General features: G+C 44.5%; 3 protein-coding genes across 3 annotated transcripts in view; all 3 read left to right on the forward strand.

Moving 5' to 3' along the window:
- The window catches only part of LOC138140619 (ankyrin-2-like), a 61,608-nt gene extending 61,385 nt beyond the window's left edge, over positions 1-223 (forward strand). Inside the window, exon 9 of the mRNA XM_069061672.1 lies at positions 11-223. Within this exon, the coding sequence (XP_068917773.1) occupies positions 11-223 (213 nt within the window). The remainder of the gene's footprint in view (positions 1-10) is intronic.
- Positions 224-597: 374 nt separating this feature from the next.
- Positions 598-3,000, forward strand: LOC138140676 (uncharacterized). The gene is made up of 3 exons (XM_069061675.1): positions 598-2,590; positions 2,804-2,808; positions 2,887-3,000. Exons 1-3 carry the CDS (start codon positions 598-600, stop codon positions 2,998-3,000), a joined length of 2,112 nt encoding a protein of 703 aa, XP_068917776.1.
- A 3-nt stretch (positions 3,001-3,003) lies between these two features.
- On the forward strand, positions 3,004-25,492 carry LOC138140698 (microtubule-associated protein futsch-like). Its single transcript, XM_069061688.1, has 10 exons — positions 3,004-4,825; positions 5,002-5,070; positions 5,746-7,059; positions 7,258-16,197; positions 16,426-16,817; positions 17,062-17,083; positions 17,390-24,280; positions 24,552-24,605; positions 25,311-25,359; positions 25,414-25,492. Exons 1-10 carry the CDS (start codon positions 3,004-3,006, stop codon positions 25,490-25,492), a joined length of 19,632 nt encoding a protein of 6,543 aa, XP_068917789.1.
- The last annotated feature ends 1,534 nt before the right edge of the window (positions 25,493-27,026 follow it).

Consider the following 27,026-nt stretch of genomic DNA (forward strand, 5'->3'; position numbering starts at 1 on the left):
AAATCTTTAGGAAGGGAAATTTCGCAGAAAGTTGAAACAGTATCGATTTTCAAAGATGAACATGAAAGAAAATTCCGAGAAAAACAATTTCAAATTATACAAGATAAGGATCTTACGCAAGTTCAAGAAGATGAAACTGAAAAGCTTTGTCACCGTGAATTTTTCGATAAGGATACCATTCGACACGGTAGAAAACAAATTTCAACACGAGTTGACGATGTAACATTTGATGAGAAGGACGAATTTTCAAAAATTAAAACATCACATGAATATTTGACGCGAACAATCTTAACAGAAACTAGTCAAAGAATATCTAAAAAAATTAGTAAAAGTGTTGATATTAAAACTTCCGTCGGTTCAATTCAAGCCGCCAAAGACATATCCGAATTAGATTTAAGATTGGAATCTGTTTCACCCAATCTTCTCGAGGATAAGTCACATATAGAGACAACACCTTCTTCAAGAGCTTCCATCATAGATACAGATTCCGAATCTTCAAATCTTTCCTCATTTATTGGTCTCAGGTCCGTCGTAACTCAAAAAGAAATGTCTTCTACGTCAACAATCGATTCTACCTCAATCGTAACCGAAGTTCCTATGGCACCGAAGGACTCCACTCATAAAGGTACCGATATTTCCGAAGTAGATCGTAAAGCCCTTGTACCTGATAGTAAATTAGAGGCTATTGCTGTGACTGCCACTAGTCAGCTAGATTATGATAGTACTCATTCGTCCTATTATCACAAGAAAGTCGATTTTACCCAAGAAAGTGCCGCAATAGACGACTACATCACCTCAGACGAAGTTTCTCATTTAAGTTCGGTATTACACAGCGATTCCACCAAATTGTCGGAAACGGATGCTGAGTTGATATTTTCGGAAACCGATTCATCTGTAAGAATTGACACTAGTTCATTACACGAAACTACGAGAGCAAGAAGCGACTCATACCCATCGTCCATACCGGAAATACCACTTCACGAAACAGAACCTGTTGTTGTGATGAAAGACGACATCATTGAAGTTACCTTACAAAACGGTTTCGAAGTCAGCGATGGCGACGAACAACGTAAACTAAAAACGACCAAGAGTAAACAGAAAACAAGCGAAGTTAGCAAAGTACAGAAAACCAAAAGGAAAATTACGAAAGCCAGTCCGAAATTGAGGTCTTTCAAAGCTGAAAGTGATGCCGACGTAAGTTCCGACGACGATAAATTTATTCACAAGACGAGGATCACGAAGAGTTCTACCGTTTCCTCGAAAAAGACGCAACCTTCTGGAATTCCGAAATTGATGAAGTCTACTCCAACAACGATCAGTGAAAGCACGAGGTCAACGCATCAGTATTTGAAAAGGAGGCCAAAAGAATCGGAAGCTACTCAGCAACGTACCGTTAAAAAGTACGACACACGAGTACATGGCTACATGCAGTCGACTGTATCTCGTGACATGAAAATCGATAAACCCGTCAAAGAGAAAGAAACGTTCGTACGAGGTACAAAAAGTAAAAAAGAGATGGACCGGTTCAACGAGAACTTAAAAAGTAGTCTCAAATCCAAGACTGAAACAAAAAAAACTGAGACCACACAAAAACATACATATCAACGCACCACTATTTCATCGGAAAGGAAAGTGGTGAGTTCCCGAGAAGGTACTCCGGTGAAAAGTAAACCAAAGAAGACTGAAGACTCGGTGATAAAATCTCCGAAAAAGAAGGAGCAGAAGACTGCAGTAATTGATAGCAATAAATACGCAGAAACGAAATCGGTTAAGGTTGGCCAAGTTGACGGTAAGGCGACGATCTTGCAAAAAAGCGAAGTGATATTTGTGAGAGACAGCCCCAAGCCTAGTGCGTCCCCTACCAAACTGAAACGTACCGTGATCATCGACCAGACCAAGAAGGAAAAAGAAAAGTGTTCGGATGCCGCAGAAACCGAGAAGGTCGTGCAGTTTTCTGATCGCATACGAAGCCAATCGGTGATTCCCTCGTCTTACCAGGAATTGATCTCGAAAGAAAGCAAGAGCGTGAGTCCAACTTCTTTGCCGGGAAGTCCAGTGAGAGTACGTTCGGCTAACGGTGGCACCAAAGTCATGACTTCCGAAGTGTTCACCAGAACTCAGAACTACACTGGTTCCATCGAGGTCATCTACCGACAACCGTACGAAAACCTCCGAAAACTTGCTAGCGCTTTAAAAAACGAGACGGAAGTGTCGTTGATCGACACTACCGACTCTAGCTTATCCGAATCCGTAGCCTTACCCAGTTCCCCTTCCGACCACGACGTCAGTTCGGACGCCAACGGCCGTTTCCGATCGGTCTCTCCGACATCGCCGAGGAAACGGAAATCTCTCGAATCGATTCACGAATCTGAACATCATCGCATTTCCGACATAATTCCGTGCACCGAAATTGTAGAGGAGGACATTTGCGCGATTCCTAGACAGTTGGTCATGTCGCAATACCAAGAGGTGGGACCTAGCGCCGAAGAGCGACTGTCACCCATAATCGACGTAAAAGTAGTATCACCGTCGAGGATCAAATATCAGTTTGATTATGAGGATAGAGAGGATGAGGATGATACAAGATCAGGTACCGCGACTTTTGTGTTGCCTGACACTAAAGCGATGTCATCCCACAGCATGGCTTTCCGAATAGAGACACGTAAAGAGGTATAAAACCTTTCAGTTTAGTCGCCTTTTTAGATTTCTTTCTATTATTGCTTGCGAAAATGCCCAAACTAGTAAATTTAGTGTAGTTTTAGATTTAAGATCGATCGAAAAGTCTCGCGTCAACGTGAACCAGATAAGGTAAGTGATGCGGCAATACTGACGGGATGAGTGATGTCCGTAGACGACGTTAATGATCACGAAATTTTTCTCATGCAGGAATCGCTGTTCCAAAAAGACTCTCTCGATCTCAGAGACTATCTGTTCTACGAAAAACTCACCAAATCGGACAGTTATCTCTCCGTAATATTCGAAGAGGTCGACATCGATTGAGAAATGTCGTTCACGATCCCTCAAATCGCGATAACCTCAGAATCGAACGAACGGAACTCATCGACGACCAATATCGACGATGCTTTGACGGACGTGGAAGATCTAGACGAAGGAGATTCGACCAGGATCAAATCTAATTTGAAAATAAAATTTATCGATGACGGAGCGACCACAGATCTCGAAGATCTGGAAGCTTCCGATACCGAAAACGACGCCAAAATTCAAACCGTGTCCTTGGAAGATCTCCCTCTCGATCCTTGTAATGTCGAAGAGGCGATTTTTGGAAATTTGGGCAAACTGTCGCAGAGTTTGAAGATCAAGGACGGGGATTCGTCATCTCCTGACGAAGGTCTAACAGATGCTGAAAATTTCCTCACCGACGAGGAGCCCGATTTCGGGAAAACTCCAGATGCCGACGTTAACTTCGATGATTACCATTCGGATTACGTCAACATTTCCAGCGAATTCAAACAAAACGTGATGTCTCTCGCATTTCCGGTTTTAGATGTTGACGAACTGACCGATTTTGAATCGCTTGGTTCTGACAACGAGAGAGAACGCTTGGCGACCAAAGCGAAGACTAAAAGACGCAAAACCAGAGGTTGTTACAAAAGTAGAGACACTAACGATGATCACAAGACAACTAGATGTTTGTTCAAAATGAAGAAATCTTTGTCGCACCCCGTTTGTCTCGATTCCCAGAATGGATTGGTAGGGTTCGAGTCGGACGGTGATGCTGAAGACAAGCAACTCTTGCAGTTTCCACTGTGCAAAACGGTAGCTAAGAAAGAGAGAAATGTTTTGACCGATACAGAGGAGATCGAAGAAGATTTCAAATGTAATGTTATCGGAGTTGAGGAGAAACAAAAATTTGTCGAGACCAAAGTAGACTCGACACACAACGCAACAGATGCGGAATCGGTCGAAGGGGAAATAGAAACGGAACCAGAGGTTGGGGAGATCGATCTTCCACCTCCAGTTCGTACCCTGATCGTGTTACACGAAGACAAGACACTGGTACCTACTACGGAGATTTTACCGCTGAACGAAACCACTGTGGGAGGTTTACAAATCGAGGAAGATGTTGGAGTTACCGATACTGAACTTGTCGACGACGAGGGGGAACTTTTAAATGTTGAAATTTATAAAAGAGGACCCACTCCTGAAATATGCGACTACGAAAACAGTAGCGTGGTGCATGGGGAGAACCAAATCGAGGTTCTTCAGCAAACGATTCTGGAACCTGTAACAGACACCGAAGATCTAGCTTTCGGTGACCGTTCTAAACGTAGCAAAAAACTTAAAACCAAAACATTGCAGGTGGTTTCTGCAAACGAACCACCCACGACCGATACGGAGGATTTTTATATGAGCGACAGCAACAAGTCGCCGTTAAAGAAACGAAATGTCGTCGGATTTCGAGAATGTTTTATTGATTTCTTCATGAATGACACAGATGAAGTTATCATATCTTCGAAAGGTTCTGACGGTACTTCGGTTACACAAAATCGTCTCGATGTAACAAAATCAAAGAGTGCCACAACCAGTCCAGATCTGACTGATGTTGAAGATCTGGCAACTTCGGCTGATGAGGATGTTCGTTCGAAAACAGCAACTCCTAGCGAGTTTTACAAAGATTTTGACCAACAAGGTTTGGCGAGGGTTCACATCGAAACCACCAAGAAAATCAATTTGGACTCTCCCAACGAAATAATGTACTTGAAAGGAGGTTCCTACCACCAGAACCACACCGATGTTGAGGTTATGTCCGATGATGATGAAGCGGATAAGGTCGAGGCATTTGTTGGTTCCGAGATGGCGAGAGGTAAAATACAGTCTTATAGTTTTAAAGCCAGGTTGAGGTAAATATTGCTTGTTCATTTGCTTTAAACACGATATTGCTATTTGGTGGTTGCACAGGTAAGTGTTTGCATGCTAGATTTAGTACCAGTCCATCCAGACCGATTCTGATCGTTGACTAAAACCGTTCTTCTTTTATAGACTGGGATGTCTCAAAGAAGTCAGCATCACAAGAGGAAGCACCACCATCACAGGACGCAGAGCAGCAAGGTAAGGATTTAGTTTAGTGATGAGCACAATTGTTGCACAATTGAGTGTTTGAGAAATACATTCAAAAACTCTAGGAACAGTTGTGCTAAATTTCGGTTTTTCTCAACAAGCAGGTATTCAAGAAAGAAACGCGGCTAGGGTCATTTCCATTCATTTCATTATTTGGTTACTAATATTTAATAGTTTTATTAATTTTTCTTATTTAATTTACAAGCCAAGGGATGCTTTATGTGCAATATTAAAAAAAAATATACCAGTACTTACACGCATTACTCAATCATGATTAGTAGAAATTTACAATCAACAAAAATAATCTTGCTTCTCAATATTTTTTTGGGGTAGGTGAGCTTCCACTAAATTGAGTGGCGATCTAATTTATTTTTTCGTTGGCTTCTCTCTAGGTAATTTTTTTAATTGGTGGCGGATCGCTTGTAATGCATGCGCATGGCAACTAATGCACAATCGCATCTTGACGCTTTAGTGAGCTTAAATCTGACCGTCTTAAGCTAGAACCACTGGCTTTTGGGGCGAGTTTTCTTTATTTAACATCATTCATTATCATTGAAGCAGGTAATAAGACGAAACGAGATTTTTTTGCAAAGACAATCAAGCAAATATTCTTACTTCACAGCCAGGTTAATGCAGTTTCATGTTTTCTTTTTTTGTTTGTTGAAGCGACACCCAACTATGTAACTTACGAAAGCGTCCTGTTGAGACCGGATCGTGCCTCACCTCCCACACCCCCCGCCTCCTACAAACAGATAGACGCGATGCTCGAAAAGATGCTCTCCGACGTCGAAAAGCAAGAGAAATTGTTCAGTTTAGATTTAGATTTGCTCGAACCGAACGACGATTCTTTCGTTAACACTTTAGAGTTGGTACCGGAGACCGACGCGCTGATCGAGATACCCGTGCGGAAGTCGGAAGTTTACGAGAGTTTTCGGGAAATTCAGATAGAAAACGAGGACGACGAGGAGGAGCATCTGTCGAGTTTTTTGGTTAGAAACGCGAGAGCGGCGTCGAGCGAGTCGCTGAGCGACACCGAAGAAAACGATTACGAACCCGTCGAGTACAATGCCTTAACTCACGCGTATCAACGGTTCGATTCGTACCCCGAGAGCGACATTTGGTTCGAAGGTACTTACAGGAACTTGAGCATAGTTCCTGAAGAGGACGAAGACGAAAGAACCAGTTTGCTGAGCAGCTACTCGAACTATCGCAGTCAAAGCATTTCTTCCAATCATTTTTCGTTGTACGACGCGCCGGTACTTCGCGAACAAGAGATGAGCGATTCGAGCGACTCTCAGAGTACCGACGACTCGGATGAAGAAGAGCGTTTCGATAAAGACGAGAGTATAGTCAAGGCGGAAGTCAAACTCTTGGTCAAAACGACGGATCGAGGGAAAGAAGCGATCGAGATCCGGTCGGTTCGCGAGTTTCTCGAAAATCCCTCCGACAAAGCGGCGGTACCGGAAGTTAAGAAAAAGTCGCAGTTCGGGGACAAAATCAGCAGTCTGAAGAATAAATTTAGTAGTATAGTCGATCGCAGTAGGCGCAATTTTAGTTTCAAACCCAACGAAAACGAGGCGCGAGAGGAGTTACTGAAAGAGGGGAACAAACCGTCGTTTACGTTCCAACAGTTGTTTGTAAAAACTCCAGAACCTGAGAGCGAGGGTGCTCTGCAAGAATCTAAACGTTTCGGGAGTCGTAACGAACTAGTCGCCAGTTCGTCCGAGCGTTTCCCTTTGGTTTACGATCCCGATGCTCCTCTGCGCAATGACGATGTCATTAGAGAGATCCGAACCGTGGACCTTCACGCTAACATTCCATTTTACCCGTGTTACAATCGGAGCGAGCCGAGTCAGTACGTTTTCAAAAGTCTTCCCTCTCCCCACACCAACCCCTTCACCGAGACCATCTCGAATCCGTTTAACGAGGGCGATCAGATCCCGAGAGCGTATTGCGATTGGTTGGAGGATGATGGCGGAGGTAAAGTCCGAGTGGTTGTAACACCCCCGAACTCATCCGCATGGTGTTGACAGTTTTATGTAGTTTAGGTTTTTTGCGTTTTTGACTTGACTAATCGCGCATTAACCTTGCTGCAGTAAGGATATTTGGATTTTTTTCTTTACTTAAGGTTAAATTAATGGTAGTTAGGATAGCTTGTTGGGAATTGCATGTTTGCAGGACTGTCAACCACGACCGAACGTTTAGTAGCTAGTAACGAAGAAACATTGCTAGACAAACCTTTAGGCCAGCAGCTTACTGGTTTATCTGTCATTGACGATCATTTAGTATTTGATTTGAAAACGGTATTCGATCAAACTAACGCTTTTATCCAATCTGAGTCACAACCCGAACCGTATGACGCGCTTGCGGACAAATATACGAGAAAAGAACCAGTCAATGATAAAAAAGTCGACGACAACAAGAATAACATGAACGAAAAGAAGAAAGCCAAAAAGGGTTTCTTCGGTTCGATCAAAACCTTCGTCGAAAGGTCGTTCGAATCCGATTCTGAATCGGAGAAATCCCCTAAAAAGTCGAAAAAACCTAAAAAAGAGAAAAAGAAAAAGAGCAAGGAGGAAAAACCGGCGTCCGAGCCAGGTTTACCTCCGAGGAAACCGAAACTACCGACTCCCCCATTAGCGCCAAGCGATTTGGACAGTATACCTTTTGCTGAAGTTTCGGTTAACGACTTACCCCCACCATATAAACCACCTGATGTGCCACCTAAAGAAGAACAAATCCCAGTCACCGATCTAGATATTGATGTTGAAGTTAAACCAACAGTTACATTTGAAAAAGTTGTTCAGAAAGAGAAAACAGTTGTCGAATCAAAACTGATTGTGGAGGAAAAATCTGGTCAAGCTGCAGAAATAAAGGAAAAAGATGAGGAAAAAACTATAAAACTGCCGACTGTCGAAGTAAAAGAGAAAGAAAAGGTGAAGGAGAAAGAGAAGAAAAAGACGAAACCTAGAACTGTTGTAGTACAAGAAGTTACCAAGACGATTCAACCTTTAGTGATAGAATCAGAAGAGTTTTCCATAATCGTCGATCCGACTAGGAAGGAGTCGCCCAAAAAATCTAAAGAAACCTTCACGATTAACATAGACGAGACTATAGACAAGAGAGAAAGAGAAATAATGGAGAAATCTCCAATTCTTTCGGAAGAAACAATCGTCAAGCCTTTGGCAGCTTTAGAAATGCAAACTGACGTACCTGTAAGACCACCCCGTTCCAAAGATCACATCTACGAAGACATCGAGGAACCGGCTCCAGTTCCACAAGAACTCGTCAAAGAGATCACTACCGACTTAATACAAAACGAGATCAATTTTGGCGGTTGGTCGGACGTAACTGCGACAATACCAGAAAAGGCCGAGAAGGAGGAAGAAATGCACAAAGAGATCGTCGAAAAACAAGATAAAGAAGTTTTGAAGGAAAAGGACGTTAAATCGAAAACTGACGAAGGTGAAGGCAAGAAGAAAGAAGAAAAGAAGGGTGGTTTCTTTGGCTTGTTCAAGAAAAAGGACTCCAAGAAAGACGACGAGATTGCAACCGAAGAATCTGCGGAGGTCGAAAAAGTTGAAAAGGTTCCTCCTTCCGAAGCAGTGCTTAAGGATATGGCCGAGTCTAATAAGTTTTTGTTGGATGAAGTGCAAAATTATCACGACGTTAGACCCGTAGTACCTAGTCAGGTAGACGATAGTTCTGTTGCTACTAATGTGGTTGTTGCTACAGCGGCAAAGCCGGAAGCCGAAGAAGTCACGATTCAATCAGAAGGTTTCTTCGGTTTGTTCAAGAAGTCTAAGAAAGAAGAAAAAGTTATAAGCGAAAAGAAACCAGAAGTTTCTGAGAAGAAGCCTAAAAAAGAGGAGAAGAAACTAGAAGAAAAGAAAGTTGCTGTTATACTTTCGCAAGAGGTCCTCAAAAACATGTTGGATTCTAAGCGGTTCTTAGAGGGTGAAGTTAAAAATTATCATGACGCCAAAAGTGTTGAGCCAGTGAAAATAGAGGATGGCGTGCATGTTGCCAAGGAATCTTCACCTAAGAAACGTGTAGAAGACAAACGTGAATCGTCTCCTAAGAAAACTGCAGAGGAAGGACGAGAATCTTCTCCGAAACCGGCGAGTGGATTCTTTGGTCTATTCAAGAAATCGAAAAAGGAAGACGCCGAAGGACTTGAAACTAAAGTGGTGCTTTCTGAAGAAGTTGTTAGGGAGATGAAAGAAACGGATGAATTTTTAGTTGGTGAGGTCACAAATTACCACGATGCGAAACCCGAAGAGAAGAAAATCGAAGTTGAAACCGTGAAAATAAGTGCCGAAAGTGTGGAATCGCAACCTGCGGGATTTTTTTGTTTATTTAAGAAATCAAAGAAAGAGGAAGAACCTTTACTAGAAAAACCTCAATTATCGGAAACTACTCTCGAAGATATGGGCGAGTCAGATCACTTTTTGATTGAAGATGTTGAAAATTATCCCGACGTTCGAACTGTTCAAGAAAAAATTATCGAGGAAGAAAAAAGGACAGAATCTGAGGAACAACCGTCTTCCGGTTTCTTTGGTTTATTCAAAAAGACCAAAAAGGAGGATGAAAAGATCGCACCGGAAGCTGCAACGAAAGAAGTTACTTTAGTGAAAGACACAACTGTGAGTGTCGAAGAAAAGCCAGAGAAGATTGTAGCCGTAGAAGATGAAAAAATTAAGAAAGTTGTAACGGAAGAGGTGAGGGAATCATCGCCAAAACCATCTGCAGGTTTCTTCGGTCTCTTCAAAAAATCGAAGAAAGACGAAGAAGAAACTATTCCATCTAGACCACCTCTTTCAGATTCTGTCGTTAAAGATATAACCGATACTAGTCAGTTCTTGTCGTCTGAGCTCGAAAACTACCACGATGTCAAACCGGCGAAATTTGAACCAATTGTGGAAGATAAAGTTGCAAAAGTTTCTGACAAAGCGGTGGAGTCGTCACCAAAATCATCTCGCGGACTGTTCGACATCTTTAAAAAGCCCAAGAAAGAGCAAGAAGAGGTTACGAAACCAGTTATTTCCGAAGCTGCATTAAAAGACATTAACGACGCTGCCATATTCTTGAAAGGAGAAGTTGAAAGTTACGAAGATGTTAAGCCGGCAAAATTCGAACCGATTAAAGAAGAAAAGGTCACAGCTGTAGGCGCAGAGCAAACAGTCGAGGCCTCACCAAAGTCATCTCGTGGTCTCTTCAGTGTCTTTAAAAAACCTAAGAAAGACCATGAAGACAGTATCGAAGCAAAACCAGTTATTTCTGAGAGCGTTTTAAAAGAAATAAATGACACCGAGACTTTCTTGACAGTGGAAGTACAAAATTATGACGTCGAAAAAGACGAAAAAGAAAAGGTGACGAAACTAGCTCAAGACGTTGTTGAATCGTCACCGAAATCATCTAGAGGATTGTTTGGTATTTTCAAAAAATCGAAGAAAGATGAAGTTGATGAGGTTGTTATGGAAACTACCCCGAAGACGAAAAAACGCGAAAAAGATGGAGAAGGATCGACGGAAGCAAAAATAGTCCTGTCTGAAGAAGTATTAAAAGACATTGCTGACACTGATCAATTCTTAAGTCAGGAGATAGAAAAGTATGCCGATGCTAAACACGTTAAAGAAGAAAAAGTTGTACCACAACCTGTTGAAGACCTGTCAAAAGCGAAAAGTGGTCTGTTTGACATATTCAAAAAATCTAAAGTTGAAAAAGAAGAAAGTGTGGGCGCTAAGCCACCTACACTTTCTGAAGAAGTTTTAAAGGATATGGATAATACAAAACAGTTTCTGCGAGATGAAGTCGAAAATTATCATGATGTGAAAGCGCCAGCTGGTGAAGAAGAGACAGTGACGACCAAAACAGACAGCGAAGAAGTCGAAGCAAAACCTGAAGCCAAGGGCGGATTCTTATCGCAGTTCAAAAAAATGAAAAAGAAACCGAGTATTCAAGAAAGCGAAATATCGGCGGAAGTTCAAAAGGAAATGGATGAAACGAAAAACTTTTTATCAACCGAATTGGAAAATTATGAAGATGGAAAAGTAGAAACTGCGGATAAAGATAAGAAGGAAGAAAAGGCGGTCACCTTTGATACAACTAACTCTAAGATGGTTTTAGAAGGTCACCTTCCCGAACCGGAAGTGGCTCATGTCGTTGACGTAGTCAAAAAAGATATTGCCGAAGTGATAGAAGAACCTAAAAGAACAACGAAAGAAACACTAGATGTTGTTACAAAAGAGGTTTCAGAACAAAAACCAGTCTTGGAGCAGCAGGAAGTGAAACAACCGTCTAAGAAAGATAAACAGAGCAAAGATAAAAAAGGTTTCTTCAATATTTTTGGGAAGAAATCAAAATCGCAGGAAACATCTTTTGATGAATCTCGAGGTCGTCCCGAGGAAGACGGCGAAGGATCTCCAAAGAAACAAAAAAGACGCAAGAGCAGCAGTCCGTTCAAATTTTTCGATAAAATGAAGAAAAGCGAAGACGACATTAAAGAAACGGAAGTTGAAATACCTACAAAGACGACTGTCACTAAAGAGGAAGCCGAACCGAAAGAGGATTTATTAACAGTTGAATTTGAGGAACAACCCTCAATGAATCTCAGCGAAGAAGTTTTAGGTAGCTTGGAAAAGAAAATGGAAGAACTTAAACGTAAATATTCTCCCGAATCTCAGAAAGAGATGAACGATTGCCGCGACTTTTTGTTTATCGAAGTGGACAACTATGAAGATGCTGCACCAGTAGTTGTTACTGATATTGACACTGGGTTATCTACCGACGCTGGAAAGGTAGTGAACGACATTATCGATAAAGCTGCCAAAGTAGTCGAAGATGGTCAAGATCAAGTGGAAGCCGTCAAGTCGGTGACCGTCGAGACCGCTGCAAAAGTTGACGCCGAAGTCGAAGAAGCTTCTCGAAAGGCAGCTAAGAAGACCGAAAAGAAATCTGGAGGTTTCTTTTCCAAGTTGGGCAGTTTCATTTCGGGTAGTGTCGATGACGCAAAGAGCGAACTCAAAGAAGCCAAAAAGTCTGCTGAGAAGGCGGTTGATAAAGCAAAAGAATCAACCCAAAAAACAATTGATGCAACAGAAAAGACTGTTGAGGATGGCGTGAAGAAGAGCAAAGATGAGTTGCGAGAAACGAAAACAAATGTTGAAACGGCTTCACAGAAATTGGTCGACGATACACAGAAAGGGATCAGCTCCAAGATTGAAGAAACTAAACAAAGTGCAAACGCTACGAAAGACTCTATAGTGGAAGCGACTTGTGAAAAGGTTGAAAAGCTTGAAAAAGCACAAGAAAGAGTAGTAGCAGAGACTAAAGTTAAAATTGATGAAGCGAAGGGAGGAATTATGACATTAAAAGAATCATTACTTGACGTAACCGCCAAAACCGGAAAGAAAATTGACGACATTAAGAAAGATACTACTGAGAAAACACAAGTAATAAGTGAGATAGTAGTGGAAGCAAAAGATACGACGGCAAAGAAGGTCGACGATTTTAAAGATACCACCAAAGAAGCGAAAGCTAGTGCTCAAGAGGCCGCAAAAGCAGTTGCAGTTTCAAGCGAAAAGAAAATTGACGAACTTGGCAAAGACGTTACTCAAGCGGTTAAACAAAAAGCGGATGAATTAGATAAAGCTAAACAAGACGCAGTGGAAACAGCGACAAAGAAAGTTGAAAGTGTGAAAAAAGACGTTGACATTGTAGCCGAAAAAGGTAAAGATGTCATCACGGATGCATCTGCAAAAATTGTCGATGTAACAAAGAAAAAAGTTGATCAGCTCGAGAAAACGAAAGAAGACTCAGTCGCTGAAGTGGCAAAGAAAGCTGAGGAGGTGAAAAGAGAAACACAATTAATCACCGAGAAAATTGAAGATGCAGCCACTAAAAAATTGGATGAAGCCACTGCAGCTCTTGATAAAGCAAAAACTGACGTTCACATTTCAGCAGAACAGAAAATGCAGGATCTTCAGAAGACCAAAGAGGATTTAACTTCTAAAGTTCAAAAGGGTGCTGCTGAGACGGCCGAATCTGCGAAATCACTTGCACGCAAAAAAGTTGATGATACCTCTAAAGCGGCAGAAAGCGTCAAGGATGCAGCAGCACAAAAAGTTGATGAAATTTCCAAAACAACTGCACGAAAACTAGACGATTTGACGACAAAAAAAGACGAAGTTGTTAGTGACATTTTAAAAGTAAAGGATAGTGCGCAACATGTGGTAGTTGAAAAAGTCGATGAAGGAAGAAAAACGAAAGAACGTCTTGACAGTGCGGTTGCATCAAAAGTAGATCAGATGGGCAAGTCAGTTGCACAGAAAATGGATGATTTGGCAACAGCGAAGGAAAGTGTTAAGGACGCAACAGTGCAGAAAGTTGAAGAGTTGACCAAGGCAAAGGAAGATATTAAAGCAGCAACTGCTGAGAAAGTTGATGAAGTCACCAATGCGGCTTCACAAAAAGTGGAAGATGTAAAAGACATTACCCACGACGTAGTTACGCAGAAAGCAGCTGAATTAAAAGAAGCCAAAGAAAATGTCGAAGGTACTGTGGCCACTAAGGTGGACGACACTGTCAAAACAGCTTCCAAGAAAATTGAAGAAGTTAGAGATAGTGTCCGAGATACTGCTGAGCACAAAGTGGATGACCTATCTAAAGCCGTTACACAGAAGGTTGATGATTTGGCAAAAGCCAAAGAGACTGTTCGAGATGATGCAGCACAAAAAATTGCTGATTTAGAAAAAACTAAAAAAGATATCAAAGTAGCAGTTTCATCGAAAGTAGATGATGTTAGTAAAGAAGCTTCTCGAAAGGTCGAAGATGCGAAACAAGTGAAAGATGCTGCTAAAGAAAAACTTGGAGGAAAAGTGGATGAGTTGGCGAAGGCGAAAGATTCTGTTGAAAGTGTGATTGCAGCTAAAGTAGGTGATGTCACTAAGGCAGCATCCGAAAAAACCGAGGATTTTGCTAGAACACAAAAGGATGTCCAAGAAACTGCCGCACGAAAAGTAGATGACATTTCTGAAGCAGCCACACAGAAAGTGGACGAATTGGTAAAAGTCAAGAAGGAAACTCAAGATGTAGCAGCACAAAAACTCGATGAAATAACAAAAGTGAAAAGTGAAGTACAAGATGCTGCTGCGGGCAAAATAGATGATATTACAAAAGCTGTTTCGCGTAAAGTGGAAGATCTATCAAAAAGTAAAGAGCGTGCTGACCATTTAGCTACCCAAAAAGTTGATGAGCTAAAAACAACAAAAGAAACAGCCGAAACTGCCGTTGCAGCGAAAATTAGTGGTTTTACTACAGCGGCTTCTCAGAAAATCGACGACCTTGCGAAAGCGCAAGAATCTTTCAAAACAGCCAGTGAACAGAAAGTGGACGATCTACGTTCGGCAGCGGCGAGCAAAAATGAAAAATTAACGGAAGCAAAGGAAGCTGCTGCACAGAAAGCGGATACAATTTCAAAGACGTTGGCACAAGGAGTTGAAGATGCAGCTAAAACAAAAGACACTGTAATTGGTGCTTTATTGAAGACAAAAGAAGATGTTGGCAGTTCAGCAGCAACAAAAATAGACAGTCTAACGAAAACCGTGGAAGATACTACCGCACAAAAATTGGATGATCTCACCAAAACTGAAAAGAGTACAACTGCAGGTTTTGCTGACGTGAAGGACAGTGTTACAGACACGTGTGCAAAAAAAATCGATGACGTGGCGAAAGTAAAAGAGAAGGCAATCGACGATTTAATTAAAATTGGAGAAAGTGCCAAGGAGACGTCAGCACAAATAGCGGATAAGCTATCTAAGCCAGTTGAACAGAAAGTTGATGATTTGGCAAAGACAAAACAGAGTGTCGTCGCCGATTTTGGCAAACTAAAAGAAAGTGTGACAGAGACTGCTACCAAAACCAAAAAAACCGCCGAAGAAACAATAGAAGGGAAAAAAGATGATATAGTTAAAGCAAAAGATAGTATAGTCGCCGACTATACAAAATTAGAAGAAAGTGTGGTTGATACGAAGACGCAAAAAGGGGAAGAAATTTCGAAATCGATGCCACAAAAAGTTAAAAGTGCGGTGGACGATGTTGCGAAAACGAACGGTGGTATAAAAGAAGACCTTGCTAAAACAAAAACCCAAGTGCAAGAAAAAATTGATGAAGTAGGAAAAATTGGAACTGGTTTGTTTTCGTCGCTCGGAAAAGGTGCTTCAGATAGTGCAGATGAAACGAAAAAAGAAACAGCTTCGAAAATGGCCGAACTTGATGACGATTTGGCAAAACTGACGACCTCGTTGGACCAGTTAGCGGAACCTGCGTCGAAAGAGACGGAAAAAGTGAAAGGGTACGTGACTTCTCCGACGATGGCACGTCGAGCAGAATCTCAGAGATTTTCTAAGGAAGAACGACCAACTGTTCGAGAAGTGAAGTCGACACAGCTCGACGAAGACAGTGACGAAGAACAGTATACAGTAACCGAACCGGAAGACGCGGAACATTCGAAACGTCGACCTCTTTTTCATCTAGAATCAGAAGACGATGACTCTGGCGAAGTGGGGAAACCGAAAGAGAGACGCGACAGCGTCAAATCCAATGTTTTGGAAACTCTGTCGGAGAACAAGTTGGACAGTTTGCTGAGCGATTTGGAGATACAACTGGTGCATGATTTAGAAAGGTCGGTGGCGGAGGGTAAGGAAAAAATCGAAAGTAAAGTGGCGGAAGCAGATATTGAACTGGAATCTATCAAAAAAGACTCGCAAGCCGATGTCGAACAAATCGAACAGAAATTACGTGACTTGGACAAAGCGTTAGATTCATTAGAACAAGCGTCCGATCCTAAGCTCGAGAAAAAGCTGCACAGGGTCGAACGCAAGTTCGAACGGATGGCGTCCGAAGTTATGGAGAAAGACGTCGGTGTGTCGCCAACCGAGGTCGAAGTGAGCCGCGAACACGAATTTCAAAGACTCGTCTCGCAGCTGAGCACTGAAGAGGTGTCAGACTTCCAGAAAGAGTACAGTCATTTGTGGGACGAGACCACGTTCTCAAAAAGCGACGAATGGGACTCAAAAACTCCAGACAGTCAAGTTGACGTTCAGGAACTTCCTCAAGGTAGATGTTAACTAGATGTCAGCTTAATTAAAAGTAAATACAAACAAAAGTCCTGTTCTTCCTTCTCTCTCACACAACTGTCATCACTCACGCCATTTTGTTGTAAAATCACGAAGAGAAGCATGCATTTAGCTAACTCATCCAGATCGCAACGAGTCAAAATCATTTCACAAACATATCGGGGCCTAGACTGGTGAGGTTCGATTTCATTGTTTCAATTCCCCGTAGGTGAGGTCGTTTACCTGGGACCTGTCACTTTAAACAAAGATAATTTAGTTAACAAGGCCGGCGTCGAGGTCGATGTCATACCGATCATGAGGAGTCCCTGTCATACTCCCCGACCCACCAAGAAAAACAAAAGAGCTAAATCCGCGATGGATTTCTACGAAGGAAGCAGTCCCCCTAAAGATTTCGACAGGGGCAGCCTCCCCGATCTAAAAAGAACCTCCCTGAAAGGCTCCCTAGTCAGCACCATAATCGAGCTTAACCCCGATAGATTTCTGTACGGTAGCACGGCCTCTTTGCGGAGTACCGCGTCCTCCAGTTCCGAACTATCCAGAGGCGAGATCATGAATGCCGTCCTGGACTGGCTAGACAAGTCGAAACAGCTAGCATTGCTAGTTCGGATTCGAACCTGTCCCAATTGAGCTTCAAAACAAAACCAGTCGTTCCAGCGATTCACGTTACTAAAGAAAAGGGCAAAAACCGGTCGAAACGTAAAGGAAAAGGGCGAGGTATGCGCACGGGGTATTTTTACGGTAGACCCGACAGAAGCGGGGCCCGATATGTTTGATTATTTTTGCATGGGTAGATGTGCAGGGTGGTCGCGACCAATCATCCACCCCTCTCGCTGTTTGCGAGCAGCGTTGGCTCGAACGGGTGGAAGGTAGGTTCAGGTTGCCCTACATCCAGACGGGCTTAGGACAGTGGACACGCTTCAGCACAAGCAATCTTTGGCTTCCATATGTTTATTTTCCATATTTTGTTTCTTTATTATGACTTTCATTTTTAAGTTGGGTTTTGTTCATTTCGTTCGACCGAACGAGGGCGAGACGGTAAGTGCGCGCGACCCCAGTAAAAGTCGGATACCTGCCTGTCAATGTGACCAAAGCTAAAAAAAAATAATCAACCGTACTAGTACTAACCTCTTTGTATTGCTAGTCCCCGCTAACATCTAACCGCCTCTTTTTAGAAACCACCTGCGCGCCAACACTAACCGAAGAATTAATAACAATACCCCAACCTAAACCTCGCTTTGCCAAAGAAACTCCGCTACAATTCAAAGATGGACGCCAACCCAAACTCGAAAAACAAATCTCACCGGTCAGAGACGATTTGCTCGATGACGACTCGGCGGTTCCCGAGACTTATTCCGACAAGAAAAAGTTCTGGGAGAACGTGACCAAAGAGAAACGGACGACCTTGCACGAGGTCTCCTCACCAGACAAAGATGCCGCGAAGAAGAAGGTATCGGTTCACGAAGTACCGATACCGAAACCGCGGTCCCAAGTGCAAGTCGCTCAGACAATAGAGGAGACGGTACCGGTCAGCGAAGATCAGAAACCAGACGATAAAATCATGTCGGAATATCAAGCCTCGTTTCAACCGCCGAGCGAACGCAAGTCGAAATCCCCACCTAAAGTGGAATCAGACAAAGAGAGCACCGATTCAGACTCGGACGTCCTCCACAGCGGTACCAACGAAAACGCAGGCTACATTTCGGACAGCGGAGATGTGGAACACTACATCTCCGATTCGGAGATCGAGGACCGCGTTCCTCAGATCCGCGAAAGACAGATGAGCGTTTTCGCCCCACCGGTGGCGGCTGCCCGCAAAACCATCTACGAGAGATCCGCCTCTTTGCCCACCGAGGACATGTACGAGGTCTCGGCGCGCAGCATCAAACTCCGCAAGCAGTACTACGAAGAACAGATCAAGAAAGAGATGATCGAGGAGCAGCTAACGAGCGAACTCGAGGAGGAACCCTCGCCCGAACGCAAGACCTTGATCAGCTCTCTGGTGCAGCAACTGAGCGAAGAGAAAGTGACGTGCGTGAGAGACATCGCTCGGTCCTTCGACGAGGCGACGAAGAAAGAGGTGTCTTTCGAAGATGATCGTCCCACGCACAAACCCGAAAAGACTACAACGCACACAGTTGAGGATCAGACAGCGATTTCAACACAAATCCAAGAAACGCACAAAGAAATCGATGCCGATTCTCAAACCAAACGGTCCTCGTTGGGTTCCGAGCAGAGTTCCTCGTCCGACATGGACAAGATGACGAGGGACGGCAGCACCTCCAAACCGGATTCGATGGAGGTGCACGTCGACAAGAGCGAAATCGAGGACTCGGAAAAACTAGCCGAATTAGACCAAGACGCCACAGATTTGGAAACGAAGTCGTTGGACTCGCTCAATGCGGTGGAGATGTCTCCCAAATCCTCCTACTTGGTGGACGAGGCCATTCCCGAGATCACCGTCACCCTGTCCGGGATGCAGCGAAGGATCAGCGAAGAGAGCGACGAGTACGTCCCGAAATCAAGCAAGAAACCGACCGGAAGCGACTCACCTATCCACGTTCCGGAAGAACACGTCGAAGACACGGTCTGGGAGGTTTCGGTGCAGTCACAACCGGAACGGTTCGACGAGAAGGTGACTTCTTTCGACGCCGCGACCGTCGAGAAGATCGAACGAGAAGACGATTTGAGCTTGAGCACGCGAGACGAGTCGGATCTAGGTTCGGAAATACATCAAGACCATTCGGATTCTTACGCGTCGGACAAGATCAAATCGGAGAGTCACAGCGACATCGAGAGAATCATCTTGGACAGTTTACAACAACAGAAAGTCGATCCAGTGGAAGCTAAGGCCATCGCCAGTGCCTTGATCGAGGAGATCGAAGCGGAAATTCAAAGGCGCGAATGCCTACCTCCGAGCAGCACTGTCAGCGAAGACGTGTCCGATTATTTGAAGTTTTTGGCGGAAACTAAAGGGTTGGACGAGAGAGAAGTCGAATTGGTCGAGTCAGTTCTTGCGCGACGCCAACGAGAACTGGCCAAGTTGTCGCGGGCCGACACTCAAGCCTCCAGCATAGAAATCACGGACGAAGACTTGAAATATAGCGGCACAGAACTGGACACATCTCACGTGCTCGAACAACAAATCAGCCAGTTGAAGGCCGAGAAAGTCGACGACATGAAGTCGATGGCTTTCCTGGACAAAATAGACGAAAAACATAGCGAAGAGTCACATTCGAGCAAGGATTACGAAACGTGTGAAAATGACGTGGTTAAAAAATACAAGAGCGACTTGCACACTAAAACCTACGAGAGCATCAAAGGAGAAAAATCCGAGACTAAAGATATCATTTTCGAGGAAGATGAAACGATTTCAGAGTCTGCCACTCACGAGAGTGACCAATTGGAGACTAGAATTGAGGCTTTGGCCACGGAAACGACTCAAAAGAAGAGTGAAAAGTCGGAAATAGACGAATATAGAGAGAGTAGGATAGATGTTAGTGAAGAAAAATCGAGGGAAGCTTCAACGAAAATTACAGAAATAGAAAGTGAACATGCTGCTACGAAGAAGATGGAAGACACGACGGTGCAAAGTGACGTTACTAAGTCGGTGATCAAGCATCAGATTGATCTGAAAGAGAAAACACCTACCGAAGAGACCAAGCTGAAAGGTGAGATCACTTGCGAGGACTATTTGTCGGAAGAGGAAAGTGCCAAGAAGGAAAGTGTTAGTGAAGTGAGAGAAGTCGAAGGTGTCAAGATTGAAAAAGAAGAAGCCGTCGAAGAGACGCACACTAAAACCGTACGCAAAGAACTTGTAGATAAAGAAACCGAAGAGAAGATCACGCACAAAGACGAAGATCTCACGACCAAGCAGAGCAAAATCAGCAGCACTGTCACGTCGACCGACGTACACCGCGAACTGTCCACTTCGAGCGAAGTTACAGAAAAAATAGAAACCGTCGACTTGGATTCTTCCGTCCTGCCCAGCGAGATGAGCGAAATCAAAACTGTGATCGAAAAACACGAAGAAATCAAACGGACGTCGAGCAGCGAATCGAAATCCAGCATCGAGTCTGGAAAGTCGCCGGAAGATCAGTTTTCGACTTGTTCGTCGGGACGCAAAGGCGATTCCGATTCGTCCAAAGTCGCGGATAAACCAGAAGTGTTGATGAGGAAGACCAGTTCTCTCCCGAAAGCCGACCGAAAATCGGGGATCGATTTCGAAACTTATTCGAGTTCCGGCGAGAGTCACTATCACAGTTTCGAGCTGGACAGCGGGAAGAGCAGACCGTGCTCGTCCGACGTCGAGGGACTGGTGGCGGCCGGTTCCTCCGAGTACGAGAGCGCGCTGACCTCGCAGGACTACTCGTCCAGGTCGCACGTCACGTCGACCGAGTACCACACAGCCGTGAGCAGTTTGAGTTCGAAGGAGAGCATGAAGAGTTTGGACAGCGAGAGTTCCGGTCATCTGGGAAGCGTGGAAGTGTCGGAATTGTCCGAAACTCTGGTACCTTCGGCCAGCGATTTGGAGGGAGACATTTTAGACACCGGCGATCAACTCGACGACGGTGGTTGGAACGAGGAAATCGAGGACGAACCCAGCGACAAACTGTCAAAGATGAAACGATCACACGAGATGACGTTCCAGCCCGAGCCGAAGATGCTGGCACCGGAGTCGCCACAGGCGGACGATTTGGACAAGAAGTTTACGAGCATGGACGACGGCAGCATCGTCAGCATGAGCTTGTCGAGTACTTCGGGCACCGAGCCTCGAACTGTCATCGAACTGTCGAGAGCCGACTCGGAACGGATCGAAGGGGGGAGCATGTCAGTTTCTGGCATTTCGGATCAGTTGAGCATCGAGGGTAGTTGCGACAGCCTAGTGTTTCACCCGACCACCACCCTCGCCACAACTGACATCAGCACCTGTACCGGTCACACCGACACAAACCTGCAAATCGAATCTTGCACGATCACCACGTCTATCATTACGGAGAGCGGAATCAGAAGCGTGAGCACTCAAGTCACCTCCGAGAGTCACACTCCCGAGGAGGATCGCGTCCCTAAAACCGAAGAAGTTCAAATGAACGGAACGTGTCCGCCGGAAATCAAAAAGAAATCTCACAGACGCCAAGAGAGCACCAGTTCCTTCGTACCACCGATTCTGAGCAGTTTCGATCAAAAATTCCAGTCGGAATTGACGGAGAGCGACAAATACACGGCCGAATTGAGCTTGAAGGAAGTCATTAGTGACGAAAAGAAGGACATAGACGAAAGGGAGAAAGAAGAGAGTTACGAGACCGAGGCTGATCAAGGTTTCCATCGCGACATCCGCGAGGGTAAATACCAGGAAACCGAAGACGAGATCAAAGATGACACGCCCGAATTCAGTTCAGAGACTCAAGCGAGCGTCGGTGAACTCGAACAAGAATACACTTCAGCCCTGGCGAGGGCGCAAGAAGCCAAAAGGAAGTCCGACGCGAGTCCGGACCTCCACATTCACAAAGAACCTTTAGAAAAACGCGATTCTCACGGAAAATCTAGCAGCACTTCTAGCGAGAAGTCCAGTTTTGAAGAAGCCGAAGCCGAAGCGGCTTTCAACATGGTGGCTCACGTGTCGCCCGCTCACAAAATCAAACAGATCTGTCCCATACTAGAAGACGAAGATGCGGAGAAACACGAGTTGGAAACTAGAGAGAGGGCGCAGAAGGAATACGAGAAGCGCAGGTCGCAGGCGAGGGATTTGAGTCCAGGATCCATACCGGATATCAAAGTGACTCAGCACATGACGCCTTTGGTGGACAGAAATTTCAGATACCCCGACTTGGAACTGGAGGAGGAGGAGAGACAAAAGGAGAAGGAGAAAGAAACCGAGACTCAAAAATCTACACCTCAAACGCCTTCGAGCAAAAGTTCGGAGGATACGGACCAGGGTCGAGAGTACGTTCTCGAAGATTCAGGGATTTCTATTCCTGAGGAAGCTACGACCGAGTCGAGGAGCACCGTTATTGAGCAAACGGTGAGAGAAGAAGCCGATAAGGATACGGATTCGCCCAACAGCGACTCGTTCGAGATGTTGGAGAAGCCCGATTTGATCGACGATTTCGTCGTGATCGAAGAGGTAGCGAAGGAAGCACAAGAGTTCGATTCGGAAGGCAAAAGCGTGAACATCAAACAAGAGAAAAGTACGAGACGTCCAAAGAAACACGACGACGAAGTAGAAGCGTACTTGACGAGATCGGCTCCGACGCCTTTGACCAAAATGACCGACGTGAAATTCTATCCGGACGGTTCTACCGGCGAAGACTTGGGTTTCGAGTTCGAAGACAGTCCGCCGATCAACAATGAAGCCTCGGCCAGCAGTTACGACAAGGAGTTGGAGGCGAACAAGAAGTGGATCGAGCAACAGTTTCAAGGAGACCAAGCGGCAAGAATGGCTGCGGGATACGACTACGAGATGGAATTCGAACGCGGACCTCTCGAAGACATCAAAGAAGAAGACATCAACGACTTTGACCCGGCTTCCAGCAGGATTGGAAGTTTGGGGTCGCACAAAGAATCCGGCGGAAGTCTCGGTAGCGTCAAGGACTCTTACTCGAGCACCCCCGAATACGACGTTTTAGCCGGACGAAAGTACTTCACCAGGTCCGGCGAACACGACGACATCTCCATGTCGAGCCTCCAGGAGTTCGAAAATTTGGAAAGAGCGATGTCCTTGGAGACGAAACGGTACCAGCAAGGTTCGCAAGATTCGTCGAGTAACGGAAGCTTCAAGACTCGGTACTACGCCAGCAAATCCGGTCAAGGCGACGACGTGTCCGTCAGCTCGCTGAAGGAGTTCGAAGGTTTGGAGATGGCTTGCATCGCCGCGCACACAGTCGAAGTCAAGGCGAAGGAAGAGGAGGCCATGTTGGCGCAGATCGACGAAGGGCAAGAGAGTCTCGCGTCGGAATCGGAGAGTTGCGAAACCGTCTCCAGGACTGACAAGAAAGTGATTCCCGATTCGGACGAGGAAGATTACGAGAAGAGAATGTTCGAGATCGACGAGATCATCAGACAGGCTCAAAGTAACGTCGAGAGATTCATCGACTTGAAGGAAGGAGACAAGACGGAGTCTCTAGGACGCGGAGATTCGATCGAGGAAGTATCTAAAGTGCCGGATCTCGACCTGGACGTCCCTATCGTGAGGTCCACCGTTAAGGTCCAGTGGAAGGAGGGCGAAGACGTCATGGTCACCTCCACCGATTCGATCGACGGCAAAGCGGAAGAGAAAGGCAGCCAGCACGACAGCACCGACAGTCTAGATCAGAAGACTGGCGCCGACATCATGACCGCCAGCACCGACTCTATAGAGTTCCAGGCGGGGAAATCCGTACTGATCAATTTGCTCAGCGACAGCATCGAGATCAAAGACGAGGCCTGCGGCATGGTCTCCAGCGACTCCCTCGAACTAGCGGCCAAACAAATGGACAACATGCTGGAAAGCACCGACAGTCTGGCGGATCCGACCAGCTCGACGGCAACCCACGCGACCTACCAATACGAGACCGATTCCGTCTTTTCCGGAAGCTTCACGAGCGGCGGCTCGAACACGATGGTTTCCTCCACCGACACCATCGATCCGGTCCAAGTGGACATAGCGGCGGCGGCACGCAAAGTCTGGTTCGAGGAGGATTCCGGAAGCGGTCGCCGTATCACGACTGAGTACGTCCAAGACCCGGGGAAACCGTACGTGACGGAAGTAATTGAACCCAGCGAAGACGACGCCTACTCTCACACCGTGCACAGGCGGGTGGAGCTCCCGCCGGAAGTGAGAAAGGTCACATTTTACGGAAGCGACGCCGACGAGCGTCTCAAACAGTTCATCGAGGATTTCAACGAAGGAGAACAGGTGGAGGAGGTCGAGGAAGTCGACGCCGCCGGAAACGTGCACACGAGGCGCGTGGTGCAGAGGAGGTTTATCGTGCGAGGAGAAGAGGGGCCCGAAATGGAGGAGTTCATTAAGAAATCTGTAGCTAGCAAAACTAACCAACTAACAACTTCATTTCCTAAAGAAACGACAGGTTTGTGATTACGATCATTTCTTCTGTTGGTTTATTTCCGTTTACTCTTTCAGTTTTTATGTTATTTACAAGCGTATCGCACTTTAGTTTAGGTTTACATTATGTATTTCACTTCACTTGGTGGACGTTTTTTTACTTTGTCGGGGTAAGTTGTCACTTTCTGATCGGTTTGCATGGAATTTTACATTGCATGACTTTTGTTTTGGATAACACGATGACCAACAGCATCGTCTAAAATTTTCCCCGGTACTGATCGAGCTTTTCTGTTTAGGTGAGGAGTCCAGTTTTGCAGCGACGGGAGGACCTCAGGATTCCACATCGAAAGGTAATAGTTTTTTTCCTACCGACTGAACTGTACTGTCCTTGAAATGCGTTCCCTTAACGAAACGTAGTTTAGATGACCATCCAGACTTTGATTTTTTTCTGGTTTAGCCCAAACGTCCCGACGAAGACAGCTTCGTTACGAAATCAGTGTCGATGATCAGATAGAAGTGGATCCTCGGGAACACGACTGGCGTTTTAATTTACCTGAACATGGTAGAGATGCAATTTTTTTCATTTATTTAAAATTCTCTTAATTCATTTATTATCATTTGTGTTGAACACCGTACACCATTCTGTATCCTTTGGATGTTGTTAGTTCTTCGTGGCGCATCCGTTCCTCACTTGGGTCAGTAGTGCTTTCACGAGGGGGCGCCGACAGCACAACCCCTGCACCGTTTCAAAACAGATGCGTTACGAATCCTCACATTTTGTCATACTTACGATGTACATATTTAGATGTTTTGGGCTAATGGCTACGTTTTATGTGCATATTGTGAATGTAATACTACACCTTAATAACCGAAAAGGTTCTCGTATGTGTTTTCGTCGTTGTTAATTTTTTTTTCCTAACTCGCTATTCTATTTCAGATTTCGGACACATTTTCTGACGCAGTGCACAATTTAAACATATTTTTGTAAATATTCAGCATGAGTTTAATAAGATAATGTGGACAATTCGTGAAGACTGACTGGTTTTTTCTTGCAGTTGAAGGAGAGGAATCCGCCGCTGGTGACCAGACTTCGTCCCAACAGAGGTGAGTTGGTCCGGGAAAATCTAACGTGGACTAATATCCATTCGACTTTTGCAGACCGGTCCCGGATCAGCACCAACTGTCCGAAGAGATGAAGCAGCTGCTGAAAGAACTCGAGAAAGAAAGCAAGCAATAAATGGATATTTCCCAATAATCGTCAATGTAAAAATAAATGTAACCTACACCGTATTACCATACTAAAGAAACAAAAAAACATATCTCGATGTGTGACGAATTAAAAAAACGAGAAATCGCAATATGGAGAAAAAAATGAACAAAACACGAAAAACTTTGGCTTTCGCATTATAAAATTGTTATAGATACTATTCCTATGCTTGCTCTAGAAGTGAGTGATGATTATTGAAAACAAATGTTTAGTTGTGGCTCAAGTTGTTTTATTATTTCATAAATGGTCCATGAATTATCGATACAAAAGCATCCTGCCTGGAATTTTAAACACTTGCCGGATCCCAGCGGGCTCCGGTGTTATTTTCGATGTGCAATTATTTTCTACCCTTGCCATTTTACACCGACCGGAAATATTCCAGTTACGAAGGCAGGCTCGTAATTGCAATATTTCGCAACCAAATTTAGCAATGATGTACTTATTTTAATATTCATAGCATTAATAAGCGGGTGATTTGATTTCATCTCGAGTAACAATACCTTGCAATTTGAATGCTATTTTATAATTTATTGCTGTTGTTTTCGTTTTAAATGTACACTATTTGTTAAGTATTGCAAGTTAATGTTACCGTATTTACTATGAGGCATATTTGTATAAAATGAACGAACAAGAAAGGAGAAAGCAAATTTAGATTTGGAATTTTACTCGATAGGGTTTCATTAATTAGCTTAACTGAACTCGCGGTTGTAAGTTTACACTTTTCCAATCGTTCCCCAGGAAGGGGTTAGTGGTTTTTCCCCGGCGTTCAAACGAGCGGGACGATTGGAAACTTGTCCGACCATCACTATTATAATTTATCTCAATGTGAATTAAATATATAACCTGTGTATCAGATACAAAATAATAAAGCTTTCAACAAAAAACAGGGTGTATTTGGCCGAGCCGTAACCTTTACCGCATTGCGGTGGCGGGATTTTCGAATCGAGAGCGCGGGCTTCAAATGTGACGCAGTCGTCGAATTTTTTTGCACAAATCCTCTGTAATGACAACAAATCACGATGAGCAAAAGCAACAAAAAGCGAAAACGAATGACGACGACGACGACGTGTCGTTGCATCACAGGCTGCACAGAGATTTGAAAGCGGTCGACTTGGTAGCGGAGATGAAGAAGGCCAAAAATGATGACAAGAAAGAAGAAAAGGAAGCCGATAAGAAGTCGAAGGGAAAAAACGAGTGTAGCTGACGACCTGACGTCCACGTAGATAAGTTTAGGCTTCAAAGTGTTCATTTAGGCTTTCGCGGGAAACAGTAGACTGCGGTTTCGCTCGCCTGGAACATCAAGTCGGTCGAGGGTGACAGTTGTGACAGAAAATGGCAACAGACCAAAATTCCAAGCAAACAGGATCAACTGAAGTATTCGAAGGTGCACCGCAGATTCGGAAAACGGAAAAATGCTTTAATTTGGCCGACGCTGGGAAGAAAGCCTACAGCGCACAGGCACGACCGTCGGTGAAAGTTGACCAGGCGGTGGCGAAGATTCCGT

Source organism: Tenebrio molitor, chromosome 1 (genome assembly GCF_963966145.1).
Source record: "Tenebrio molitor chromosome 1, icTenMoli1.1, whole genome shotgun sequence".
In the NCBI taxonomy this organism is placed as follows: Eukaryota; Metazoa; Arthropoda; class Insecta; order Coleoptera; family Tenebrionidae; genus Tenebrio; species Tenebrio molitor.